Source organism: Orbicella franksi, chromosome 6 (assembly GCF_964199315.1).
Source record: "Orbicella franksi chromosome 6, jaOrbFran1.1, whole genome shotgun sequence".
Classification (NCBI taxonomy): domain Eukaryota; kingdom Metazoa; phylum Cnidaria; class Anthozoa; order Scleractinia; family Merulinidae; genus Orbicella; species Orbicella franksi.
This window is the reverse complement of record NC_138150.1, coordinates 6,337,556-6,358,049: the sequence shown is the minus strand read 5'-3', so window position 1 is coordinate 6,358,049 and position 20,494 is coordinate 6,337,556. Positions and strand designations below refer to the sequence as shown.

Sequence of the window (20,494 nt, the reverse complement as noted above, 5' to 3'; positions counted from 1 at the left end):
TTTCACTTCCCAGATTCTGGACTTTATCTATTGACCGGTTTTAATTCTTATTTTGATCTATTTTGAATTGCGTGACACTGAAAACCAGCAATATTATACAGTGTATTCAGTTTTAAACGGCCTTTTGACGGCGGCCTGATGAAAAAAACAAACGGGATAGTTCTTGTTTAGTCGCATTTTACAACTTTTTTTAATGCCAGCTATTTCTATTCCAGAGTGTCGTGTAAATAACAACTATGGTACAAGGTAAAGTTTGTTAGGGTTAACTAAATACATCTCCGGTCTATCTTGGAGCAATAAAATTACAGGATCTAAACTGATGTGGGCCCCTATATGAAATAAATAGCAATTACTGAAGGTGGGACACATTACCTCAAAGAAACATTTTTTTTTTAATTAATTTTTCAAGTAAAGAAGGATGAATGGACTAGAAGTCGGATGAAAGGGAAGAAAGGATCTTTATTTTTGCAGTCAAGATATAATGCGTCAGTCAATTCCAGCAGTGCCCATACCCCCCCCCCCCGGGCTAACCCCCGGGCATTAGCATTTTTTTAGAAATAAATGGGCAAATTCCCCGGGGTGGGGACACATAAGCCGTCTAAATGCCCCGGGATGGGGACGAAGAAAGAGGGCAAATGCTCCGCCCCCGGGATCGTCGCCTCCCAACACCTCTGCAGTTTTTTTATTAATCAGTGAATAAAACGTTCAACTGTTCAGTATTTTAATGCAACGGTAAGACTTCAAGGACAACAGAACGTGTTAGTTGATTCTGATTATGTTTATTTCTTTATATTTGTTTTTAACAGTTTGCTAGAGGATAGCTAGGATCGCGGCGGACGTGCCTCCAGCCGCGAGCGATGATAGGTGCCTGTTTTCGCAGGCTACTTTTTCTGTGAAGAATCAAGACATTTTAAATGATGATGCATTGCATTTTAAGCTCGCAAGATCTGTCTTGAAGATCGCATCATTTGAACTCGCAAACGTTAAGTATTTTAACTCCACTTTCATCAATTTAAAAAATGCTAGCCTAGTTTTGAATGCGAAATGCAAAATAGTCGTGTTCACGTCAGTGATTGTTTTGTGATAAACAAAATATAGTTCACCTTGTCGCTTATATTTATATGCTTACAAGTAATGAAGAAATATCTAAAATTGAGAAAAGACATCTTTAAAACATCTACAAGTTTCTCTAGTCCCTGACGGACAAGTCATTGTTCGACAAACGCCTCGTCTTTCCCTATGAACTCATCCATGGCACTTTCGAAAACACGTGTGTCAAATGCCCGGGGGTCGTCCCGGGGTACGCAAATGCCCAGCCCCAGGGCCGCGATAAAATTGCAGATGCCCCACCTCCAGGACTGACAACGTGAGCAAATGCCCCGCGGTTGCCCGGGGCGGGGGGGGGGGGGGGAGGTGGGCACTGCTGGAATTGACTGATGCATAAGTGTTATTACACTTACAGCACATTAAGAAAACTACGCCGCTTGCGTCACAGAAGAGGCCTCTCAAATGGCTTAGAATGATCGATGAAGGTTCGTTTTTTTAGCTCTGAGGGAAACTTGCGGCATTCCTTCAATTGATCATAAGTAAGAACCATTCAAAATTTGTCCGCGATGAAGTTTGCCTGGTTGAAAGACGCAATGCAAAAATTATCTCGAATTGTAAGCCACTAATCTCTTTTACCCTCTGACTCAGTCAACAACCGAAATTTGCTAACGAGATTCATTTGAGAGAGATAAGGCAGATAAAGAAGTAACATTGGTTCGTGAACGAGTCTTTAAACTTATGGTGGACGTTTCAGCGGGAACGACAATCCTGTGGCTGTTGGACTGCTGACAGTCTGATTTTCTCTCGACATGAGGCGGGAATAACACCAGACATTTCAGACTAGCAGGAATAGATCCTTTTACAGTTGTCTGCTCGGTGATCTGGTCTTTGAATAGCAGCGACGCTGGAGGTGACCTTGCTTTGATACAGACCTCTCTGCTTTTGTCATGTAAATGAACCTAGTCAGCATTAGAACAACTTGATTTACACAACAAAAGCAGTAAGGTCTGTATTAAAACAAGGTCGCCTCCAACTTCGTTACTATTCAAAGGCCAGATCACCGAGCAGACAACTGTAAAATGGTCTATTGGGAATTTTTCTCGTCTCGCCCCAGTCCTTTCTTCGTCCACACCACACTTTTTTTAACTGAAAGAAAATAGCTGATATCAAGTAATAACTACTTATAAACCGAGAAAGAGGCCTTTACGGGAAAATCGCAAACCGAGAAACAAGCCGAGGTTCGAGATTTTCCCGTAAAGACCGAACGCTCGAGGTTGGGGCAACTTATGATCAATTGAAGGACTGACGCAAGTTTCCCTCAGAGCTAAAAAAACGAACCATCGATCATTCTAAGCCATTTGAGAGGCCTCTTCTGCGACGCACAGCAGGGGCAAATTACATCATGAGCGCAAGCACGCAGTTACGTATTAGAAGAAAGTGAGTATGACTTCTGCAAAGCTGCATGTATTTTGACCCGTCAGCCTTCGACATCAAGTAACTAAAGCCTGCGTCATCAGGAAGGGATGTTTTGTAGCTCGCCGACGGCAAATGGCCATAAGTTGTGGTAAGAAAACAAATCGTCCGTGTAGCTCGGCAACTGGCCATGATGACCCTCAGATCTGTGGTCAGAAAATAAATTTTCCGATTTGTAGCTCGGCAAATTCATTGCTTCTCAGAAAACAAACTTTCCGTGTTGTGTAACTCGCTGAAAGGCCGTGTTTTGTAGTCAGAATGGTTAATTCACCGTTTTCATTTGTGAAACTGAACAAGATGTAAATTCGAGCAATGTAAACAAATATGAACACAAAATTTAAAAACATTTGGCGACGTGCTGTCTTGCAGGGTCGCTGGTCAAAACTTTATTGTCTCAAGAAATATTTGTTACAAGTGTTGGTGATCTGAAATTGAGTTCTGAGTGTCGCCAACAGTTCAAATGCCCTTCCTGGAAAGTATTTTCTCCAGTACAAGTTAATTTACCGCAGGCGATAATCTATTCATGCTAGGTCAACTTCACGTGCAGATCGTTACTCTAGCCTGCGTGGCAGGCCGTTGAAGGGGAGGGAAAGAGACGCCTGCCACGCAGGCTAATCGTTATCTGACATTCGATCAAACTTGTGGCCCGTACGCACTAGGTGAATTCTTGTTTATTTTGCAAAAATATTTGTCATCAGTTCTCCGTTCTACAAGTGCGAACGACACTTTTCGTCCTACCAAAATTTTGTCAAGCCGTACCAACCTACAAAGGCGCCAGAGTCCTGCCACGGAGAAGGACAAATTTTTGTCAAGCGTCAAAATTGTTAGATTTTACAACCTGCAGGCGTTAATCCGACTTAAAATGTCAATCAAGTAAATTTGATCTCGCTTTTTAGAGTCTGTACATTCAACGTGATTGACACTTATTTTAGTTTTAATATTTTGGCGTTTTCAAATACGTACTCGAATACCAAATTCAACGTTTGATGGAGACAAAATTTGTCGACATTTGTCGCAGAGCCAAAGAAATCTTATCAACCTAGTGCGTAGGGTACCTTTCGAACGCCACCAAAGTAGATCGAACATGCACGGGCGCGTGAACGCACCGCTCTAATCTTTGATTACTAAGCTAGTTTATTATATGGCTTTTCGCTTTGTTTTTGCAGGCCCGTAATCGGCCCGTGGGCACTGCAGGAGAATAATCCCGTAGAATTTGCCAATCAGAGCGCGCGTTATATCGGCTACAAACACAAGCCATATAATAAAGTTGGATTAATGATTGGCAGAACGCGGTAATAAAGAGATCTTCACTTTCGCAATCACGATTTCAGTGCTATTATACTAAGAGCTCTTTCAAAGATTTTCAGCATTAAGAAACCTTGGCAGCCAGCTCTCCACAGGGGCCTCTCCAATGATTGATCGGTGAAGTTTCTCTATATTAGCTCTGAAGGAAGCTCGAGATTTCTATCGCGTAATAGTTGACGAGGGCTCAGCCCGAGTCAACTATCACGCGTAGAAATCGAGAGCGAATAATCTAATTGTCTTAGTATAAATCTACTAGTCGTTCAAAACTTTATCTAAATCCTCTTCACGATCTCTTCACAGACGCTTCGAAAAACCCAAGAAGCGGCCGTCATTTCTTTAACAAGGGTACACTGCTACGCTACTCACTATCTATCACACAGAATAGATGGTGAGTAACGTAGTCAATCAAAGGACGGCATTCGTGATAGAACGCTAGTAGATTTATACTAAAACGAGATAGTTGTCTGACTGAAGTCTACAGTAGTTACTCTTCAGAAAGTTGCTGGATGACATTGCTGTGATTTTGTAGCAGTCATACGAAAAATTAGCCTCCGTGGTTAACGTTCTCCGAAATACGCGGAACTTTGTCATTTCACGTTGTTGTTTTGCAGACGATGGCCACGAAAAGTGCAAAGGTTATAACACACGTATTCAATTGGCCATTATTCTCAGTTCTCATTAAACCTTTTCCTTGGTGATGTTCTCGTTTCCTTTGCCGTCGTGGTTTCCTTAAGCTTAAATGTTTTTGTTTGTTAGTTAATGTTACTTGCAGTCGAATATATCAAGCTTATAAAGCTGTTTCTCGTTCCGTAACAATGTACATCTGTAGGCTATTATTTCTTGCAATGTTTGGTACGCAACCTTCATTTCTCGCACTTTTCCCCTTCCTTAAAAAAGAAAAATGATTAGAACCAGCGTTGTTGTATTCAGCCTGCTTTTCTTTCTCGTCTTGGTCACCGGAATCATCTGACACATTGAGAAACCTAAGCAGCTTGTTTTCCCAAAGAGGTCTTTCTAATGAATTGGAATAATCGATGAAGGTTCTTTTTCGAAGCGCTCGAGGAAGTTTACGGCAATCTTCTTTGTCGATTCTTATCATAATAAGAGAGTCGTCTTTTCTGTTTAGAAGTCGATACTTCGCGATGTTAAGCTCGTAACTACAATAGTTACTCTTTAAAAAATTACTTGATAACACTGCTATGATTTTGTAGCTGTTGTACACACTTTCCGCCATACTCTCCGTGAAAGGCTTTCCTGGTACAAAATCTCTGTAGTGTAGGCAGCACTTTAGATGATGCCTCTCTTCAAGTAAAGGAAGGAGCTTATCATTCACCCAATGGGAATCCTCTTGACTGTATATTATGAAAGCGTGGTAATTAAATTCTGTTTTTAAAGAAAAGAATAATGAATATTCTTTAATCTTTAATCTTTAATAAGTATACTCCTTAAACAGTTAAACAATTTCAATATTGACCGATTGTCCATGCAGTTTCATTTGATGGGTTACCAAAATGATAACCACAGAAACAGAAGCAACAAAAACAACAACAACAACAGTTTATTTCATGCTAGCCCGCTTTCTATCAATTTCAATACTATGCGCGACGTTAAATTAACAAATCTCCTTCCGTGCAAGATCGATTTTCGAACAAGCTAAGCTCCAAGGTTAAGTGTATGGCAGAATTCTTGTTCAAAGTAAGCACCGCGGTCAGGCAAGACGGTTCAAAGTCGTACGACACGAACTCGGCTGAATACAGAATTCTACCGTCCCGCCCGATCGAACTCCTACATATTGAAATTCAGAATTCATTAGAAAAGAATATGTTATTTTACCACAATTGCCACTAATCTCGCAATCTGATTGGCTAATTTCCCGTTACTGATAAGAGTCCAGACAATGCTGCTCGGGTCAATGTGTCACGCAATGCCTTTTTCAGCTCGCGCTCTGAAAAAAACATTTTTGACGTTGATATTGTGGTAAGAAACTGCGCCTCGTGAGTCCACAACATTTTGACCACTGTGATGACGCGTATCGTTGTCAATAAGAGTACAGACAACGCTAAACCACATTCGATTTGTTAAATCTACGTTTTTGGCGACTACCGGAACCTCTGTTTTCTCTAACTAGCAGTTTTAACCATATCGTCTTTCACTGTGATTGGAGAATTTTTCATGAATATTTTTTATTGTTCACAGTTAATCGGGCTCGTCTGAAAATAGTACAGCTCAAAGAATCACTGTATTAGGAAATATGTGATAAATATTAAATTGAAAATTAAACTGTTGCAGATCATGAACATAAACAATTTACTTACCTGGAGGTGAAGAATTCCTGAAGCGTTTTCTCGACAACAGAAAGTACTTAAGTAGGCCAAGCAAAATACTTATTGTTAGTAGAAGTCCAACTGACACGGACACATAAACAGTAATACGGTTGGAACCTGGATAAACAAAAACAACTTCGTTACAAAAATACACGTTATGCTGTTTGAATTGATGCAAACCGTGGTGTTAAAAAGTTTTCTTTCCTTTTCTGGATTAGCGAGGAGGTGATGTACGAATAATGTGCATGAAATAAATCTGATATTTGTACTGAACTGGAAATAGCGATGTGGAATGAGATCTTTGCAGTTGTATTTGAATTTAGGGAGTTAAAACGAAAACCTGAAAAAATTTCAGGCCAAGGCTTTCACATTTTAAAAATGATTTGTTTCACGAAATCTTCATTTCGTCAAATTTATCACTCCACTTGTTTTATAGCTCACTGACAACAACAACAACAACAACAACAACAACAAAAAGATAGCGTGGAGCGTCTGTATCCAAATCGCCGGGATTCATTCTCAGGATTCTTTTCAACTCTTAAAAAGTGCCATAAAACTGTCAAGTTCTCATTCTCTTTTCTATATTGTACCGTACGTGACATAGTTTATTCCATAGCTCATTATCTCATATTCGTAACTGATAAAAAGAACGGTTCCACTCAGCCCGAAGTGTTTGTGTCGGAAACGGATTAATTTTTGACCTTTCTGCAAATTGTCTATATTGGCTGCCTCGCACTGAAGCTGAGCAAGAATACGAGGAATGTACTCCTCCTATAATTCCTCTTAATTGTTTAAATATAATTCTTTTTAGAGAAAGGAAATTAAAAAAAAAGTGATAAAGTCACTGCAAAGCGCCAATATATCAATTATACAGTTATGTAGTTGTGTAGTGTTTGATCATTTATTTGGCCAATTTGATCATACAGCGCCGTCTACTTACCTTTGTTAGGTTTACAAGTAAATTAAGAATGGGATACTCACTTGAGTTAGCTTCTGCAGCTGGAAAGAAACCTAACGAGGGAAATAATTGCAGAATTGATATCACACACTCAGCCTGAGCTAACTTTGGCGCCATTAGGCAAACGAAACAGGGGGAAACTCAAAGGTACACGGAGCAGAACGGTGGAAAAGGGTTTGGAAGCGAGGCCACACAGTTAACGAGAGAGAGGCCAAAGTGCAAAAAACGTAGGCATTACGCCTGCCCCATCTACCGCTTTGGGCTTATAGGATGGATGGGTGGATGGATGGAAGGATGGATGAATAAATGAATGGATGGATGGATGATGTGATGATGATGACGACGACGACGACGACGACGATGATCACACCCGCAAAATTAAGATTTTTTAGTTATCCACGACAAATACGGAACTAGGGTGATCATTATAATGCATCAATCTTGTCTAATTAATTACGTCCAAATGATTAGTTTGGTCCAGAAGAAGAAGTCGCCCAAAACACAACTCAACAGTCGATAAGAAAACCAAGTAATGTCTCTTGTAGTTTTGCTTTATCAGCAGTCTGGCTGCAGAATGATAGCAGTCGTGCTTAAGTTTTGGCCGCGATATTTTCTGTCAATGGACATGAACTGGACTGAAAGCGACTGAGGACGAGTGAAACTGTGTTATATCCATAAATTATACCTTCACAACTTGCGTCGTTGCATTTTGCTGTCTGGTTGTTATTTCTCAAGTCTGGGCAGTCCTCTCCACTGTTGCAATCTTCTCGATGGGGGCAGGCCTCTCCACTGTTGCATTCTGCTGTTTGGTTTTCTCTTCCAAAGTCAGAGCAGTCATTACCATACAAACCAGGGGGAGGATTTGTACAAGAACGGTTCCTTGCACGGTGTCCAATCCCACAAGTTACAGAACATTGGGTCCAAGTACTCCAGTCAGAGTAGCCACCATTTGTAGCCAGAACTGAGAAAGCAAACGATTAATTAACAATTAGTATAGATTGATCACGTTATGTTTTGTTAACTCAGTTTTCAAGGCTTCTGCAGCCTTATTTCCACTCAGAACAAAGGGGATTAACAATGAGTATTGAACGTTTACGCCAGTTTTGATAATTATTTGCCTGAAAGCGACTTTATTAGATAGATCTTGGTGATTTCTTTTTTAACTTATATATGCTTGTCTGTTGAACCGAGAACTCCTTCGAGTTTTTAACGTATGGCCTTCCAAGGTAAGTGCAACATTTGTTCCATTATAGGACAACAACAACAACAGCAACAACAAAAACTTTTATTTCACCCCAGAGTCAGAACTTACAATGTTTTGCTAGAGTAAAAACAAAAATGATAGGGGTGTTGGCTACCCGAAATAAAGTGAGAGTTTAAAATTCCAGGCAGCCAGTTAAAAGAAATGATATTTTACATGTTTTGGTCACGAACACAAACAAACAAACAGACACGCACCCACACAAAATAATAGAAATAAACAAAGTTAAGCTAATTCCCAGTAGACTAAAGTTCTTACATTGCAAAACAGTATTTATACCCAGAAAGAGCGATGTACAGATATCTTATGATTTTTGCCAAAGAGGCATTTCATTCACAGCGAAGATGATTTCATATCTTCATCCATGGAATTCCATACTGATGGTCCTTGAAATCTTATATTAAATATTCAGTAATTTGTTCTTGCTTTTGGAAGATGACACTACTTTCCAGACATTTTAGCATCATTACTTTTTTTCTAAAGCAACAAACTTTCCATAGATTTTATCTTGTTGTTTAGCGCGTTCTACTTTTGATAACTCCGTAAATGGTAGTGAGATTAAAACCCTTGGCAAAAAGTAGTAAAAGACAACAAACTTTTAAGAGAAGAATTCTTACTTGCTAGGCATCCATAGAACTCAACCCTCAAGGCTATATGTATGTGCCAAGACTCGGGAATAACTCTTATATAGCGGGCTTGAATTGGTGGGATTAACTCATGACTGACAAGGTCGTTTCCATTTGTGTTTCCTGAGAATGTCTGAATAAAAACGATAGCCACGTTTGTTAAAATAAGTTGAAAAAAAGATCTGAATAAATCCATGCTCAGCTCAACTAAACTCAATCGAAGTCACTATAGCAAAGCAAAAAATGATCAAAGAACCTGGTTAGTTTTTGATATTTACCTTGTTGCGATAGTTTTGTTGATACTGTTTGAAGCTTGAACAATTATTACTGTGTTGCAGGGAGTAACTCTTGACCCAGAAATCGTCAAAGTAAGACCCCTGTGTCGAAATACCCATAATTCGTGTCTCAGCACCAAAGTCGACCTGAAGCCATGAGTTTTGGTCGTGCGCTTCCGGCATCCACGCGCCTGTTTGCCAGGGTGCCCCTTTATAGTGAAGTCTGGCATTAACAGGAGACAACCCAATGAACCATGAGGAGCTCGAGGAGGCCGTTATAGAGTCATTTGATATTCGGCTGCTTTCCATTCCCAAAGGTTTTCTACAACCGGAGATCTTGGGAACTGGAAAACCTGCGGAGAGTTAATTAAATGCTAATAGAGCAAAGAGTACCGGCCACTACAAATAACTGAGCTAGCGATTGATTGATGATTGATTAAAACTTCGTTATTACCTGTGACAGAAAAGGTTTTGTAGATATGAAAGATGTCTCGAACTGTTTAATTTCAAGGGTGTGAGGCTTTTGATTTATAGCTAGCTTTTGTTTTGTGAATTTGGAGTTGAAAACCGTTTCTCCTCCCATGAAATAATCTGGAACTAAACTGAATAATGCAAAGGACAGAGCAGATCAACCTAACGAACTACCACAGAGAGGCCGAACTACCAGAGAGAGGCCTGTGGCTGGACTGCTTTTAATCATACAGCTGTAAAGCATTTTAAATTCCATTAGACCTTTCCGTTAACAGGCAAACTGCACACTATAGCGCAGCTCCAGCTAAGTAACAGGATGTTAGACAGGTCGCGCAAATGTGTAATTTTGCTTTCGTTGGTACTGTGATATACAGCTATTCCTTCTAAGTCGTAGATTTACCATTTGTTACTTTTGATCTTTATGTATTAATTTTAAAGGTAGTGTATCATGTTATGGGATACTTACACAGTAGCTTGTAGCTAAACAGTGGGAGGACTCCATAGAATAATTATAATGAACGATGAAAATGAAGATCTTGCCGGGATCTTCCGTCTTCTGCAAAGTACCCTACCTATTCCTGTCTAAATAAATGAAAACCGAAAACGCTCTGAAGGTTCATTGAGCGGTAAACATAAATCTTACTTTGGAGCCAACGACTGCTATACTTACCAGATCTACAGCCATAAAACTCAGCTCTCAAGGAAATCAAGTTGTGGTAGTCTATTGGAATGATTCGGATGTAGCGGGCAATGATGGGATGCTTCAGCTTGTGATTTACCACTGTGTTTTGATCTGTGTTTCCATCAAAAATCTTGGAAAAGACGATAGAAAGGCCTTGTAGTTTTTAAACTAAAATATAAAACTACGTTATGGTCATCGGACTTTAAGGTACTTTGAAGCTAACCATTAAGCTCCAAGTTAAGGGGAACAACTTACCATTCATTTTTGGCACCGTCAAACTAGACTACTGCAGGAAAAACATCTTTTCCGACATCTCCCTTCACGTCAATTAACAACTACTTCTCTATTGTTTATCAGTCGTAATTTGCGGGGATATTTGTCGTCTCACTTTTTCTTTTGCGTTTTTTAACTAAATTTATCTAACGTTTAACTATATTAGTATAGGTAATCATACGGTTTCGAGTTCAATTTGGAATTAATTTGCACGAGTGAGTTTTTCAAAAAGCTGAAATTGCACGAGCCGCTTCGGCGAGTGTAATTTCAGCTTTTTGAAAGCCTCACAAGTGCAAATTAACTCCAAATTGAACGAGAAAAACCGTATGATTACTTATTAATAATATAAACATGAAAAAATTCGCGCGGAGGAAGTGCCTGAAGATCTTTCTTGAAGCCATTTTTTCTCATTTGAGAAAACTTTTTTCAAAGTTTCAGCACAAAATTTTCGTCATCATTTTACGTGATATCATTTTCTTAGAAAAGTTTCTATTTTCTTTCAGTCAATCATAATCCAGAATTTCGATGTGTAATTTGCACTGGTGTTACACTTTTTGCACTGATGTTACACTTTTTGCACTGGTGTTACACTTGAACTGCACTGCTCTTAGCCAATCACAATCGAGTAATTTTTTCATGTGTATTATTATACTATGTGAACAGCATTTCGGGCTTTGCAGCAAGTGACAATCAGATTACGTGCTTGAGTTGCCATTGGCACATGCATGCTTCCATGGATGTAAAGTAGCTTTGGTGAAAACTGAAGTGATCAAACCCATACGTGATATCATAAAATAAAATATCTTTAAAAACAAAAAGAAAAAAGAAAAGAGTTTTCCTGCAATAAAATATGCCTTTTCGTATATGGAAATACAGTTACACGTTACTTCGCCGCTACCTGGAAAAAAATTAACTCACAATTCGGATTTACTCCCAATTCAGACCGGGAGCCAATTATGTTATCTGATAGTGTTTCAAATAATTCTGACGTACGAAAGCCGAATAAACGTAAATGTATAATCGTATCGTGTGACAATACTAATCCATGAAGCCAAATTCCTGATGTTCAGACCTTATTATAAGCCATTTCAATCAGAACAGTAAATGTTACACCATACATATCGTACCTTTGCAACTTCTCCATTCTCTTTATAATCCATGAAAAATATCCTGTCGTAACTGTAGGACACGCCGTATTTTGTTACCCAGTTGAAAAAGAAACCTTGTCTGCCCTGAGTTGAAATTGCTGTCACCTTAGTCCAACGTCCAAAATCCACTTGAAACCAGCTGTTCTCTTCTCTGTTCGGTTCTGCTATCCATCCGCCATCATTTTCTCCAGGAGTTGAAATCAAATGAAGCCGTCCATTACCTGCCTTAGCAAACGCCCAAAGCATGCTGGAGGCCGTCACTGAGGAGTCTGGGATAGCATAACTTTGCATTCCTAAGTCTTTTTCACAATATGGTTGCGGTGTGGGGCTAGGAAAACCTAACAAATGTATCATTGTCATTGTTAGCAATTGGAAATATTTATCTAGTTGGCCAAGTATAGCTACAAGTCTGACGGGCGACTATTTTTCCACGTTACAATTAGTAAGGCTGGGAACTTTTAGAGCTCGCAATAGACTTGATTATAGGTGCCGCAGGTCGATATAGATTTGAAAAACACTGATCACAACGTAGTAGAAGTAGTATCATTCTCTTCACATTTTGACTCAAGCGTTGCACCGAAAAAATCAGTTCCATAAACATATATCGAAATGGCATGGTATGTTAGACACAGTAATATCATTTCGTAGTTGATCATTTATTTATGTATTATGATACAAAGAGGTCACAGCATTTGCAAAGAAAATGAGAGAATCGACCACTTACCTAACTCGTTCTCAGTAGATGAAGAAGAACCTAAGAAGTTATTAAAGAGATTTTACCACATGCGTACAATGAAAGTATCGAATGCATCTCCGGTAAATACGACATATATAATTACGAGGAACATATCGATGTTTTCCCAAAAGACGCCCAAATTAATAATCATCTCTGCTTTAAATCAAATTAGAATTATAAACTATCCAATCTAGAGGTAGGTTTTCTTTTCCTAACGAGCATCTATTTTATAACCGTGCGTCGGATATGTGGTGATAATAAGTGGGAATAGTTCTTGCTTTATCTCTACTAAATTAAGCACTTTAGCTTAGTATAAACCAGTCTTATACGTAACAAGCTCAGTGATACGTTGCTATGAGGTCTTTTTAATCTACACTTCGAATGTATCTCAAAACATTTGAATTTTCACGTAATGAATTCGAACTCTGGTCTTCCAAGATATCTAACGAGAAATTCTGTATTAAATATTTGATGAAGATTTTGGCAAAAGCTGGGTCAAAGCTATATTCTTAATGAATTTGTTTTTACTTTTAATGTGCTCTGATACAAGGAGCAAGCTAAAGCGCGGCACACAGGGGCGGATCCAGAAAATGCAAATAGAGGGACAGAAGAAATTGCGGCAGAGCGCAACCCGCAACCCCACCCCCCCCCCCCTCCCCACCGACTGAAAAATTCCGCTGTAAAGACGGTTGATCAAGGTTTTCGAAAATACAAGAAAAAAAGAGGGGTAGGCGGCTCCCCCTTCTTTAAATGCGCCCCTGGCACATACTTTTGATAATCCCGGTTATGTTCTCACAACGGATTAAAACAACAAAAGCAAAAGATCGATGTTAACATAAGTCTAGTCGGTTAAAGAGGGAGATTTCTCACTTGCAAGGCAGCCATAGAACTCCAGCCGCAAAGCTATATAGTAGTGCCAAGACTCAGGAATAACTCTGATGTGCTGTGCTTGTATTGGTGGGACGAGCTCATGACTGACAACGCTGTTTCTGTCCATGTTCCCTGAAAAAGTCTGAATGAGGTAAACCCAGTCAGAGGCCAAAAGAAATAAGTTTCTCGAGCAAAAAATTCATTCCATCTCGGTAAATTAAAAAATATCAGTATGAAATGAATAAACGGCTATTAGGATGGTTCACAGAGGAGCACAGCCCCGCCCCCCCCCTCCCCCCCAAACGAGGTAAACAATCAAATTAGAAAATCTAGGCATAAGGAGCCCATAAATTGTTTTTCAATATTCATCGTTGCCACAGGTCAGAGAAAAAATTTCTTCAAAGTCAGGGAAAATTCAGGGAATTTTAATTGAGTCAGAGAAAATTGACATTTTGAAGAAAAGTCAGGGAAAATTGATAATTTAACACAGCTGATTTAATACCATTGAAGGCTGGAAGAGACATTTGTGGTCACTGTGATTTCAACGATATTTTCCTTAAGGAAGAAGGAAATGAAGATTTATTAGTCTTATTGGAAAGGACTGCTGTAGCTAGATTTGACATTTTGTATTCAGTTGGTCAGGGAAATCATATTTTATCAGGGAAAAGTCAGGAAATTTTTGGAAGGTAATGACAAACAATAGACTGCAAGGCTGATACTACGAGAAAGACGTTTCGAGAGACCAAGGAGGATCGCAACAGTGGACAGCTGTTTCGTCCTTATTGGGACTCATCAGCACTGTGTAGCGAAAATATGTAACGCCAGCCCAACAGCCAACGCACATAAATTTCAAAATGACCCGTTCACTAGATCAAGCTCCGTACTTTGAACTCACTTGTGCCCCGAAACACGCGCTGCCACATCACATGTTTCGGGGCCGCAAGGAGACAAAGTGTCACGATTGGTGTCTCGAAAAGCAAAAATTAAACGTGGCTGGACAAGTCCAGCCTAAATAATGCCTGTGACAAGGCCAACTGATGCCTGTGGCAATCATGATAGTTACCTTGGTGTATAACTCTGGCTGATAATGTTCAAAGTTTGAGCCATCATCACTGTATCTCAGTGTGTAACTCTCAACCCAAGTATCAAAGTTATAATGTCCCTGGGTAGAAATGCCCGTAACTCGTGTCTCAGCTCCAAAGTCAACCTGCAGCCACTGGTTCTGTTCAATGTCTAGTGGGCTCCATGCCCCTTTAAAGTTAAGTCTGGCATTTTCAGGTCCAGCGTTTTCATTTTCTTGGGAAGAGGCTGTTATGGACCCATTCAATATTCGGCCTTTTTCCAATCCCAACGGTCTTTTACAATCTGGTATCTGAGGAGCTGAAAATCCCACGGAGGTGCAAGTAAAACAAAACAAAAGGAAAAAGAAAAGAAACAAAAAAGTAAAAATTATAAAGGAATGAACTAGCCATAGAAATATATATATTTCCGGGTGAAAGTGATGATGTGGAAAGGTTTTCGCAATAACATGCAAAGGAAATCAATGACATCACTAACTTGTAAAACCCCATTAACACATAACATGAAAGTAATATAAGGAAAGAATCTCCCTGGCAGAACTAGCGTTTGATTACCATCGTCACGAAAGATTGCCTCATCCTCTTTGATTTTACACCCGCTTTCAGTGTTACGTGCATAGGCCACATCTTTCGACATGCCATCTTTCGACCTGCCATGCAACCGGCTTACTTAAAAAATGTAAGCACAACGGACTTCTTTACGGTCGAACTCGAATTGTAATGATGAAAGATTGATTTATTTAACATCAAATTAAGGTTAGGTGTATCAAGAAGTCATTCTGGCAGAAATAAGTCGACTGCTTTGAGTATTTACACGTTGCGAATATTAAAAGCGGCAGCGGCCCAATTCTACCGGAAGTCACTATTGAGAACCGATCGACTACACTAAATCGCTTGAGTAATCCCGTAAATAGGGGAGCATGCAAAGTCCAAAATCTTCTTCAGCCATTTGAGGTAGGTAATTATCATTTACTTGCCATTTCCTCCACTAATAACCGGAAAAACTGCCAGTTTCACAATTTAACGGTCTTTCATAGCATGTCGAAAGATGGCATGTCGAAAGATGGTCGAAAGATGTCGCCTATGCACGTAACACTGAAAGCGGGTGTAAATGTGCTGGTTTTGAACGCCATGCTGGACTTCAGAAGAGCATTTGAAATGTAAAGTGAGTTTAAAGTAGGTAAGTTATCGTGGGGGAAAACCCCGGGGGGAATCCCATATGAAAAGGACGAGGGTGCTTGTCGGAAATACTGAAAAGAATTCCGAAGAGGTACCAAGATCCCGTTTTGTCGGCGTAGCTTGGAATTGGTACCCTAAGAGGTACCAATTCTAAAGCAACATATTAACTGACACTTTCATAATTATTAGTAGCGATATAGACGATTGTTTCGAATACCTTCTACTCGTAAAGTTTATTGTCGAATATCTCCCGTCATATTTTTTCAGCTCAGTGCCCTTAAAGGTACCTCTCCCGCTGTGGACCTTTTGACACTGAACGGCCTAAGAGATACCGAAACCGCATTTTTAACCGCTAAAAGGTACGACTAACACCTCTTTTTTATATGGGAGTTCTCCCCCCACCCCCCCCCCCTTCCCCGAGGGAACACGTCTGCATTTACATGTACGAATTAAGCAGTTAAACAGCGTTCCTAATGTTTCCAGAGACTTTAACCAAGAAAAAAACGACTTTTTCGATTTCGTTTTTTTGGGGGAAAATTTGATCCTGAGCATTGTATTCCTTGTCAGAGCATAAAGAGAAGATGTGATGTTGATGTCAAATGATACAAGGCGCGAGCAAAGAGGACATTTGACGGCAAAAAGGAGCATTTATCTCACTCCTTCGTATTCATGTTTAGCTCAGAAAAGGAAATGTTATTTGTGGTTTCATGATATCCCAAAATATCAGCAAATTTTAATTTTCGGGGTTATTTGGTCATTCAATTATCTGCTTCGTTCAAACCTGGTACTTGTTTACAACGACTATGCTTTCATAAGCCAACGCCACTGTCGCCTAACGTGGGCGATGCTAAGTTGGGAGCTTAAGAAAACCACAACAGTGACGGGAACGTCGCTGAACAACAAAAAAAAAGGTTTAAAGAGCAGAAAAATGGCTGTGCACGTGCGTTATAATTCTTGGTACATTTCTTTGTCGTCCCCTACAAAACACCAACGTGAAATGACCAAATTCTGTGTTTTCTGGAGAACGTGAACCACTGCGGACAATTTTTAACATTTATATTTCGAATTTTACGCTATGTCCTATATCCATTTGCGAGATAGCTTTGACAAAGAAAGAGAAACGAAATAAATGACTTTAGAGTATCGCGAGACTCGTAGGTAAATATAAACTTCATTGTTTTAATCGACGCTGTCCTCGGCTTCGTCGTCGTGGCTACTTAAACTCCCTAAAAGAAAGTACGTCACTGCAGAGAGCAGAAAGAGTTCAATATCGTAAATGGTCTACACGGGGAAAATATATGAAGCCACGTGGTTAAGCTGTATGATTGGATATACAGAAATGAATGAACAGCCTTTGTTTTATACAACAAAATGAAAGTAACGGAGAGTCAGTAAAAGCGCTGACAAAGAAAAACTGATCGTACAATGCATAGCGATCGCTCCCATATTCCAGTCCCTTAAAAGCGAACCCACAATATTGATAAAAGAGAAGGTCATTACCACTGCTACCCTGTTCTCTAGCTTATAGGATTACGGTATTATGGAACAGCATGATAGCGAGTGATGGCTGAACAGCTCCGATCAAAAACTTTAAGGCCAAGCCGAGGGACTCTGACTCTTTTCTGAATTTTTTAAAGAACGTGTTTGAGCCACATCGGCATCTACAGTATGTTATTTTCATCACGATTTTCTTAATATTTAACTACACTGTTATATAGCAATTAAAGGCTTTTTTTTTACGACTATACATGGTATAATTTTTACTCGATCTTTCATTTGCTATTTGCGTAGCTTATACAGAAGTTATTATTTAAATTCTGATCTTGCAAAAGTTAAATACAAAATTCGATAGTTTCAGCGACGGCCGTTTAATTATGTTTTTTCCTTTCTGCGCTGAAATTGACAGTATGACTAGCATTACATTGTTTCAGTTTTACGCAGATCCCTGAACATGTGTCTTCATTTCTTGTGAATTTTACAAACGTTCTGAGCTAAAAACTACTCTGCTCTACTTACCAGTCCTTACTGAAAGCCGCAGCAGTAAGAATATCCCCAGCACGGCGCCTGTTTTCATCACTACTTTATAGCATCGTGCGAATCAAACAGTGTTTTGTTTGCGTGATGTTTTCTTATTTTAAAACAAAGGGTTTCATGGAGATCTCATCATTTACGAGTTAGGAATTTCTTTAGGGAGCTATGGAAACGTTTGAGAGAAGTCAATAAGAATCATGTAATTATTCGTGTATTCTTGGAGAAAGGTAATTCGCTCTTTCCCGCTGAAAGATAGTGAAATGAAACTAAGGCCTCAAAACTCTATAATGCTCTCAATGGGCTGACTCCGACTGAGTGAGAATTCTATTTAGTGTTAATGTCTCTCGTTCTTTGTTCCTCCTCCTCGCTCAATATTATATAGCATGTATTTACATAAAGGGCAGTAGCAAACATAGCATTGAAAGTCTAAAGAGAGTAGGGAGAGAGGACGCTGATCGATAAAGAAATCTCCTTTATTTTCAAACTAGTTCTACGTAACTAGTGAATTGCCTTTGAATGTCCTCCTACCCCGCCTCCTCCGCCCAAAAAAGAAAATAGTGCCAAGAGTCACAAATTTAGACACATATTTCTTGGCGAGTGCATGGGAAAATTTAAGGTCATCATCCAATACTCCATGTATGAAATAAGAGGGTGGCGATTTAAGGGCACCCGACATCAGGAATGGAGCTGGACGGAAGAAGCAGGTTTTCCTTGATGAACACACACATCGACGCTTAATTGGCCGACAGTCGTCACTCCCTGGGAGATAACATCCTCTTGATGTGTTGCATTGTATTCATGAAATCTTTTATAAATTCCTTTTCTTTTTTGACAACATGTTCTCTCTACATTTGATACTTGATACAACTGTTTGGTCTTGTCTTCAATGGAAATTAGCTGGTGACAGTATAGAATTAGAATAAAATAATTTGTTTGCCTTGTTGGGAATATTGTACCACGCGGCGCAAAATAAATGAAATGTAGAGTCAGGACAAAAAGGAAAAACTGTTCCAATATCACGCCTTACCCGGCCGGCTGCAAAATTATTATCATACTTGCCGATCTTCTTCGTTTTGGCGGTCTCATCATAGTAATACATCATGACCAATCTCCGCTGCAAATGCAAAGTACAAAATAGAGAACACCAAATAAATCACACTTGGTCTACTACTACTAAGCGCATGGGTTCATCGCAAGAGTTTATAACAGTTCCGATGACAGTAATGGTAACAAAGACATGTTTAAGCGCTCAGGAGTGAAACTGGTTTCTTTCAACAATTTTATTATTATCAAGACCTACATGTATACAGTAAGCTGAATTATTACATTTGATACCCGAAATTGTTTTCTGCTTCCTCGAAAAAGTGCCAAAGGTCTTTTTGAAACTTTTAATGACTCCTGTATGTTTTCATTTTGAATACGGCAAAAGAACTAATACTTTATGGGGCTATAGTTTGACCCGAAAAACGTGTTTTTTTTGCTAGCCAAAGTTTTTCAAAAACTTTCTGAACTACGCGTCAGTATTGTCGGTCGGCGTGGGCGTTTGACATTGGCGATAGCATTGGCAGCTTTCCCTTCTTCCTTCCTTTGTTCATGGCAGGTTCAAAGAAACGTTTTGCTGGATTAACGACTGACCTGAGACGAAACATTATAGAGAAATATTTGGTTCTCAATCAGGAAGTTGGGCCTCCTATGTAGTGACTTCAACGAAACTGCGCAACGATCTGGCGTGTGAACCAATATTGCAACGGAAGAACTATCGTCTTTATACATGCTGACGTTACCAAAGAAACCGTGCAGCAGTTAGAATCATTTTGCGGAATGTTTATTGTGTTTCTACTGTACTAATGATTCAGGAAGTGAAACCAAAAAAGTATAATTATACAAAAACGTCCGGTGTTTATCAAAGCATACACCTCCTCGCTGAAACCGTTTACCCTGAAGCGGTAGCGAGCAATGAATTTTGTACCCTCTCGATTTATAGATGACTATATATCAAGCTTTTTGACAGATTGTCTCATGGCGTCACATTAAAAATAATCACTAGAATCCTACCTTCCTTCTTCCCTTTTCCTTTTGAGTTACTTTCATGTACAAACCTTTACGAGATGGGAGAGAGCAGGAGTTGCTGGGGTAGTAAACGGTCTTCCTTCAGCTGTAAGCGCAAATAGACGATGTACTGTTTCTGTATAACTGTATAACGTAACAAACTGTTTTCAGTTTTGTTTTTTATGGTGTTTTTCAGTTGCATTGAAAACTATTAATATGAAAAAAAATTATCTCGAGTTGTGCCAGTTCTGAATTTAACTACTGTTTGTTAATGAACACCCTTTTAAAGCTTTTATGAATATTTTTTTGGTATTTTTGTGAAATTTAGTTTCTTCTGCTTTGCTTGCTGCTTCCTGAGTCCCGGAATCACTTTGTGCATTGAAAACTCTAAGCAGTTGATCTTCCAACTGAGACCTTTCCAGGGAATATTATATTAGAATAGTCGATGAAATTTCTGTTTTCTTACTGCTCTCGAGGAAGCTTACAGCTTTCTGCCTCCTTATCGATTATTAGAATAGCAAGATTGTCCGTGATCTTGCCCGTTATGAAGTCGATGATTTATGATTTTGAGCTAGTAGTTACAGTTATCAGTCTTCAAAAAACTGTTTGACATTGCAGCTTTTATTGACAGTTTCCTCCGTGCGCTTTCTAGGAGCTAATCTCCTCCTTTAGGTGGTACTTCATATCTATATTTATTACATGAAACT

The 20,494-nt window shown here is 39.4% G+C and overlaps 3 protein-coding genes across 3 annotated transcripts; all 3 read right to left on the bottom strand.

Moving 5' to 3' along the window:
* Nucleotides 1-5,293: 5,293 nt before the first annotated feature.
* Nucleotides 5,294-10,134, bottom strand: LOC145489094 (retinoschisin-like). Its single transcript, XM_081468002.1, has 2 exons — nucleotides 9,273-10,134; nucleotides 5,294-9,127 (listed from the first exon to the last, which is right to left on the bottom strand). The coding sequence occupies exons 1-2, from the start codon at nucleotides 9,576-9,578 to the stop codon at nucleotides 8,927-8,929; spliced, it is 507 nt and encodes a 168-aa protein (XP_081324128.1). The 5' UTR covers nucleotides 9,579-10,134; the 3' UTR covers nucleotides 5,294-8,926.
* Nucleotides 10,135-11,380: 1,246 nt separating this feature from the next.
* LOC145488920 (lactadherin-like) lies at nucleotides 11,381-12,591 on the bottom strand. The gene is made up of 2 exons (XM_081467774.1): nucleotides 12,568-12,591; nucleotides 11,381-12,181 (listed from the first exon to the last, which is right to left on the bottom strand). Exon 2 carries the CDS (start codon nucleotides 12,132-12,134, stop codon nucleotides 11,784-11,786), a length of 351 nt encoding a protein of 116 aa, XP_081323900.1. The 5' UTR covers nucleotides 12,135-12,181; nucleotides 12,568-12,591; the 3' UTR covers nucleotides 11,381-11,783.
* A 625-nt stretch (nucleotides 12,592-13,216) lies between these two features.
* LOC145489282 (retinoschisin-like) lies at nucleotides 13,217-15,508 on the bottom strand. Its single transcript, XM_081468245.1, has 3 exons — nucleotides 15,502-15,508; nucleotides 14,513-14,913; nucleotides 13,217-13,591 (listed from the first exon to the last, which is right to left on the bottom strand). The coding sequence occupies exons 1-3, from the start codon at nucleotides 15,506-15,508 to the stop codon at nucleotides 13,421-13,423; spliced, it is 579 nt and encodes a 192-aa protein (XP_081324371.1). The 3' UTR covers nucleotides 13,217-13,420.
* Between the last annotated feature and the right edge of the window lie 4,986 nt (nucleotides 15,509-20,494).

Coding starts and splice junctions, on each gene's coding strand:
- LOC145488920 (XM_081467774.1), bottom strand. CDS start 12,134: ATGCAAAGTTATGCTATCCCAGACTCCTCAGTGACGGCCTCCAGCATG.
- LOC145489282 (XM_081468245.1), bottom strand. Junction 13,592..14,512: donor AGCCAGAGTTATACACCAAG/GTAACTATCATG, acceptor TACCTCATTCAG/ACTTTTTCAGGGAACATGGA.
- LOC145489094 (XM_081468002.1), bottom strand. CDS start 9,578: ATGGAAAGCAGCCGAATATCAAATGACTCTATAACGGCCTCCTCGAGC. Junction 9,128..9,272: donor AACAAAACTATCGCAACAAG/GTAAATATCAAA, acceptor GTTTTTATTCAG/ACATTCTCAGGAAACACAAA.